At 37.9% G+C, this 7500-nt stretch overlaps 1 protein-coding gene across 1 annotated transcript in view; it reads left to right on the top strand.

The window, feature by feature from the left end:
- Nucleotides 1–3839: 3839 nt before the first annotated feature.
- Nucleotides 3840–7500, top strand: part of LOC122250212 (uncharacterized) — a 4047-nt gene continuing 386 nt past the window's right edge. Inside the window, exons 1-3 of the mRNA XM_043011561.2 lie at nt 3840–3862; nt 5545–5762; nt 7155–7500. The exon at nt 7155–7500 is cut by the window's right edge and continues 386 nt beyond it. Coding sequence (XP_042867495.2) covers nt 5545–5762; nt 7155–7404 — 468 coding nt within the window. The 5' untranslated portion in view covers nt 3840–3862 and the 3' untranslated portion in view covers nt 7405–7500. The remainder of the gene's footprint in view (nt 3863–5544; nt 5763–7154) is intronic.

The raw sequence follows: 7500 nt of genomic DNA, 5'->3' as shown, positions 1-7500 counted from the left end.
TTGTAGTTGGCAAAGACACTCTCATGCGATTGTGTTTTGGTCATGCAGTTGTGTTTTGGTCATGCAATTGTGTTCTGGTCATGCAGTTGTGTTTTGGTCATGCAATTGTGTTCTGGTCATGCAGTTGTGTTCTGGTCATGCAGTTGTGTTTTGGTCATGCAATTGTGTTCTGGTCATGCAGTTGTGTTTTGGTCATGCAATTATGTTCTGGTCATGCAGTTGTGTTTTGGTCATGCAGTTGTGGTCTAGTCATGCAGTTGTGTTTTAGTCATGCAATTGTGTTTTGGTCATGCAGTTGTGTTTTGCTCATGCAGTTGTGTTTTAGTCATGCAATCGTGTTTTGGTAGTACAGTTGTGTTTTGGTCATGCAGTTGTGTAATGGTCATGCAGTTGTGTTTTAGTCATGCTATTGTGTTTTGGTCATGCAGTTGTGTTTTGGTAGTGCAGTTGTGTTTTGGTCATGCAGTTGTGTTTTGGTCATGCAGTTGTGTTTTGGTCATGCAATTGAGTTTTGGTCATGCAGTTGTGTTTTGGTCATGCAGTTGTGTTTTGGTCATGCAATTGTGTTTTGGTCATGCAATTGAGTTTTGGTCATGTAGTTGTGTTTTGGTCATGCAGTTGTGTTTTAGTCGTACGATTGTGTTTTGGTCATGCAATTGTGTTTTGGTCATGCAGTTGTGTTTTGGTCATGCAGTTGTGTTTTGGTCATGCAGTTGTGTTTTGGTCATGCAGTTGTATTTTAGTCGTACGATTGTGTTTTGGTCATGCAATTGTGTTTTAGTCATGTAATTGTGTTTTGGTCATGCGATTGTGTTTAAGTCATACAGTTGTGTTTTGGTCATGCAGTTGTGGTTTAGTCATGCAGTTGTGTTTTGGTCATGCAATTGCGTCTTGGTCATGCAATTGTGTTTGGTCATGCAATTGTGTTTTGGTCATGCAATTGTGTTTTAGTCATACATTTGTGTTTTGGTCATGCAGTTGTATCTTAATAATGCAATTGTGTTTTGGTCATGCAGTTGTGTTTTGGTCATGCAGTTGTGTTTTGATTATACAATTGTGTTTTGGTGATGCAGTTGTGTTTTAGTCATGCAATTGTGTTTAGGTCATGCAAATGTATTTTAGTCATGCAATTGTGTTTTGGTCATGCAGTTGTGTTTAGGTCCTGTAATTGTGTTCTGGTCATGCAGTTGTGTTTTGGTCATGCAATTGTGTTTTGGTCATGCAGTTGTGTTTTGGTCATGCAGTTGTGCTTTAGTTTATGTTGCAAGCATTTGTTGTTGGTGTTGGTGTAGGGCAGAAATTAAATCAAATTAAGTTAAATAGAACGAACCTTGTAAAATAGGGTAAATATAAGGCTGATAATAATAATGATAATGTTAATAACGAAAACAGCAACAAAACTGATAATGGAAATAGTAGTAATAATGATAATGATTATATTGATGATATTGATAATAATAATAGCACTGATATTAATAGCAATAATGATGATAATTATGATAATGGTGGTGATAACAATAGCAATGTGATATTATTGATAATGATGATATCAATTATAGTAATAACAATAATAATAATGATAACAATAATAACAATGATAATAACATGATAACAGAAAACAAAGTCAATGAAGGTAATACTATTATTGATAATAATGATGACAATTGAAATTATGATAATAATAACAATGATATCAACAGTAAGAAAAAGAACAGGTAACAAAAACAACAACAATAAACATAATAATGATGATGATAGTAATAGAAATAACGATAATGATGATAATGACCATGACGATAATGATGGTAATAATACTAATGATAATGAACATGATGGTAATGTGACGATGATGATGATGGTAATGATAATGATGATAATGAACTTGATGATGACAATGATAATGAAAACGATGATAATGATGATGATGACGATAGTAACAATAATAATAAGAATATCAATGATAATACTGATGATGATAATAATAAAAGTAACAATAATAAAACTAATAATGATGATAACAGTAAAATAAATCACGTTATATATATATATATATATATATATATATATAATATATATATATATATATATATATATATATACAAATATATATATATGCAAATACATATATGTATTATACATATATATATATATATATATATATATATATATATATATATATATATATATATACAAATATATATATATGTATATATATATATATATATATATACATATATATATATATATATATATATATATATATATATATATATATAATATATATATTATATATATATATATATATATATATATATATATATATATATATATATATATATATATATATATATATATATATATATATATATATATATATAATATATATATATATATATAAATATATATATATATATAATATATGTATACATATATTTTATATATAAATATATATATATATATATATATATATATATATATATATATAATATATATATATATATATATATATATATATAATATATATATTATATATATAATAAAACACACACAATTCAGATACAGATAAATAGAATTGATATAAAGATATATAAGAAAAGACACACACGTCACAACACGTATGCAACTAGGGAGCGTATGTGTAAAACTCGAGTCAATTCTTTTCCTCTTAATTTTGAACCCGAATTTCCTTAACTCTTCTACTTCCTTTAAATAATTAACTCCCCTCCTCACTCCATCCCCTCCTCCTCCTCCTCCTCCTCCTCCTCCTCCTCCCTCCCTCCCTCCCTCCCTCCCTCCCTCCCCTCCCTCCTCCCTCCCTCCCTCCCTCCCTCCCTCCCTCCCTCCCTCCCTCCCTCCCTCCCTCCTCCTCCCTCCCTCCCTCCTCCCTCCCTCCCTCCCTCCTTCCCTCCCTCCCTCCCTCCTCCCTCCTCCCTCCCTCCCTCCTTCCTCCCCCTTCCTCCCTCCCTCCCTCCTTCCCTCCCTCCCTCCCTCCCTCCATTAGCATCTTCATTTTTCCTGTATATTTTTTTTATTATATTCTAGGGCTTCCTTGATTTTTTTTCTTTTTCTTTTTTTTAGAATTAATATTTGTTTCTTTATTTATTATCTTTCTATTTTCCACCCTCCTCTCTTTCTTTCTTTTTCCTTCCTCCCTCCACTTCCCTCCTCCCTTCCTTCCCTCTATCCTTCACTCTCTCCTCCTTCTTCCTACACCTCTTTCTCTTCCCCTCTCCTCTTCTACTTTCTCCTTCACTCCTTTCCTCCCTCCCTCCACCTGCTCCTCCTCCCTCCTCTCCCCCTTCCCCTCCTACCTCCCTCCCTCCCCCTCCTACTTTCCGCCCTCCTTCCTCCTCCTCCCTCCTCCTCCTCCACCTCTTCCTCCCCCCTCTCTCCTTCCCCTCCCACCTGCTGCTCCTCCCTCCCTCCTTCCCCCTTCCCACCTCCTCCCTCCACCTCTCCCTCCCTCGTCTCCTCCTCCCTCTCCCTCCCTTCCTCCTCCTCCCTCCCTCCCTCTCCCTCCCTCCTCCTCCACCTCCTTCCCACCTCCTCCTTACCCCTTCCCTCCCCCCTCCCCCTCCCTCCCCCTCCTCCTCCTCCGCCCTCCACCTCCTCCTCCTTCCCCCTTCCCACCTCCTCCCTCCCACCTCTTCCTCCTCCCTCCCTCCCATCTCCCTCCCCCTTCCCCTCCACCTCCCTCCCACCTCCTCCCTCCCTCCACCTCCCTCCCTCCCTCCACCTCCACCTCCCTCCTCCCTCCACCTCCCTCCACCTCCTCCTCCGCCCACCTTCGTCTTCCTCCAGACTATATAAACAATGACACACGAGTTTAACCTTGTCTATTTCAGCCCTCAGACAAGACGAGGTTGGTCGTGTTCCACAGTTCAAAAAATATATTTATTATTAATTTTTTGGGGGGTGTTCAGTACTCACAGTTGGTGAACTTTGAACTTTATCTGATCTTACTGATTTATATGTTGTAAGTTTTTTATTTGATTTGATCTATTTAGTGTCCAAATGCGTGTGTGGTTTGTGTGTTTTTGTTTTTGTTTTTGTTTCAGTGATTGGTATTGTTTTGTTTAGTTGGTACCGTTTTGTGACCCCGTTAAAAAAAAGTGTAATTCTGAAACGACGAAGCCTTAGGAAATGGAGATAAGGAAAATGGAGAAGAAGAAAGAGAAGATGAAAAAGGGGGAAAGAAGAAGAAGAAGAAGGATAGGAAGGAAGGAGAAGGATAGGAAAGAAGGAGAAGAAGAAGAAGAAGAAGAAATGAAGGCGGAGAAGAAAAGAAGACGAAGAAGTAAAAAAAAAAAGAAAAAAGGAAGAAGAAGAAGACAAAAAAAAGGAGGAAGATGTAGAAAACGAGATCGAAGAAGAAAACAATAAAAATATACTAAAAAAAGAAAGAAAAAGAGGAAGAACTTGACTAGGCTGTGAAATGAGTGTTCTCTCAGTGTGACAGAAATCACAAAACAAAATGCGTGAGGGTTTTTTATGATTGTCAGTTGACTAAAATGGAAAACTGTCGGAGCGAGATGAGAAATGAGAGATAGAGAATATCTTTCTCTTCATTTATATATGTATATGTATATATATATATATATATATATATATATATATATATATATATGTGTGTGTGTGTGTGTGTGTGTGTGTGTGTGTGTATATATATATATATTGAACGTGTATATATATATAATATATATATATATATATATATATATATATATATATATATATATACATGCATATGTGTATATATATATTATATTATATATAATATATTTATATATATATATATATAAATATGTACATATTATATATATATAAATCTATATATATGTACATATATACATATATAAACATACATACATATATATATATATCTATATATATATATATATATATATATATATATATATATATATATATATATATATATATATATATATATATATATATATAAAGAGAGAGAGAGAGATGACTACCAAACTTTCCGCCATGAAGACAGACATCCCTCAATCCACATTCGTGTCACATTAATCCACACTGGCACTGGCCTTCCCACATCTCGATCCTTTGGCTCTTAAGGACAGAGAGTCAAACCCGCCCTTACGATAGTCGTTGCCATGAATGGAGTTCTGTGCATGGTAGCTTGAAGATGTCCTTATTGACGGAGTGTTAGAGTCTGCGTTTGGGAATTTAACATCAGGACTGAAAAGATAAAAGCAAAAAAACTGAAATGTTTTCTGATGTTATACATCTTCTCAAGACGATTTCCTATTTGTATATATATATATATATGTATATATATATATATATAAATGAATATATTTATATATATATATATGTATATATATATATATATATGTGTGTGTGTGTGTGTGTGTGTGTGTGCGTGCGTGCGTGTGTGTGTGTGTGTGTGTGTGTGTGTGCGTGCGTGCGTGCGTGCGTGTGTGTGTGTGTGCGTGCATATGTGCGTGCATGCCCCCGAGTGAGACTGCCAACACGCACTCCAACCACCCGCCCTTCCCTTTCCCTCCACAGATGAAGGTCGTACTCTCACTCCTGGCAATGTGTCTGGTCGTCGGGGGGTCCTTGGTGGACGAGGCGGACGAGAGGGACGAGCGCCACCTCCTCTACTTCTCCACCACTTCCATCACCAAAATCAGCACCGTCACCATCTCCGACATCTCCACTTGCCTGTCAACAGCCACCAGTAGTTGCAACGGGAGGAGAAAGAGGCTGGCGCTTACCTACATCGAGTGAGTTGGTGGTGTTGATTCTCTCTCTCTCTCTCTCTCTCTTTTGTCTCTGTCTCTGTCTCTGTCTCTCTCTCTCTCTCTCTCTCTCTCTCTCTCTCTCTCTCTCTCTCTCTCTCTCTCTCTCTCTCTCTCTCTCTCTCTCTCTCTCTCTCTCTCTCTCTCTCTCTCTCTCTCTCTCTCTCTCTCTCTCTCTCTCTCTCTCTCTCTCTCTCCTTCTCTCTCTCTCTCTCTCTCTCTCTCTCTCTCTCTCTCTCTCTCTCTCCTCTCTCTCTCTCTCTCTCTCTCTCTCTCTCCTCTCTCTCTCTCTCTCTCTCTCTCTCTCTCTCTCTCCTCTCTCTCTCTCTCTCTCTCTCTCTCTCTCCTCCTCTCTCTCTCTCTCCTCTCTCTCTCTCTCTCTCTCTCTCTCTCTCTCTCTCTCTCTCTCTCTCTCTCTCTCTCTCTCTCTCTCTCTCTCTCTCTCTCTCTCTCTCTCTCTCTCTCTCTCTCTTTCTCTTATTGTAATGTTCAATTTTAGAGGCGATTTTTTTTCCTTGGTTAGCAGTTGTTTATTTCCTATTTGTTAAAGCCTAGAAGGTATGGAAAATGACTGATAATTCTTTTAGACTTCGCTTTTGTGACCTGGATATCAATATTTCTTAAATTTAACGAATTTAACGAATCTAACGGTCACATTGTGAAAGTTAACAGCTATTTTATGACAGAATAAAAAAAAACTTTTTTATTTTCATTTTATTTTATTTTTTATTCACGACACGCATGCTTTCATCTAATACGTTCCACTGCTTGAGTCTCGGCGTCAAAAGCACGGCATTTGACTTCGTGAAAAAAAAACAAAAAACAAAAAAAAACAAGCAAGATCTCTGATCAAGTCGTCGAAGTCTTTTGGGTCGTTGGGTTGGGGTCGTATGTTTGTTTGTTTTTTCTCCCCAGTTAATCCTCTATACTTCAGCTGAATCAACGACCTCTTCCTCTTCTGATTGGCTGATCTCTCTTTGGAGGGGTGGGTACGGGGGGGCTCAGGGCAGGGTGGCACTGGTGGGCATAGACGACGGTTACAAAAGCAATGTTTAAAGGGAATATTAGTCATTTCATTTGCCTTTTTTTAGGCGGAAGCAAGACGGAAATAACACTTACTGACCAAAGACAAAATAAAGTCGAAATATTGTTGATGATCACGGGAATAATAGTCATGGTAGGATAAGGGGGAAGGATGGTTATGATAGTAATGGTATTGGTGATAATGATTATATCATTATCATCTTAATTAGTAATTAGATTACTATCGCGATAGTGATAGTTAGATTACAGTGATAATAATGATAACAATGATAATAACCATAACAATAATCTACCTCTTCTTTCCCCCCCCCACCCCCACCCCATCACCTCCAGGGACCTCGAGGAAATGAACGCGGCCGACACCCCCTTGGACAGCACTCAGCTGCAGGAAGACATCGAAGTGAGACAACTCCGCTCCGCAGACAGCGCCGACGAGCAGAGGGAAGGGAAGAAGTGGACGATCTGGTCCACCGCGTACACGACTCTCACCGTAACGACCACTTCCATCTTGCCATCGACGACCGTTACCGCCTCGGCTCTGTGCCTCGCGCCGAATGTGGCTAAGACTTGTTTTGGCGGTTAAAGACGCGAAGGCGATGCGTTTTTGTCTTTTTTTCTTCTATCTTCTTTTTCTTTTTCTCCTTTCTTTCTTTCTTTCTTTCCTCTTGGGTGCTTGCTT

Source organism: Penaeus japonicus, unplaced genomic scaffold (genome assembly GCF_977035675.1).
Source record: "Penaeus japonicus unplaced genomic scaffold, GWHDUDI00000001_assembly GWHDUDI00000039, whole genome shotgun sequence".
Lineage (NCBI taxonomy): Eukaryota > Metazoa > Arthropoda > Malacostraca > Decapoda > Penaeidae > Penaeus > Penaeus japonicus.
The sequence above is the reverse complement of the archived record's forward strand: the minus strand, read 5'-3'. Positions and strand labels throughout refer to the sequence as shown.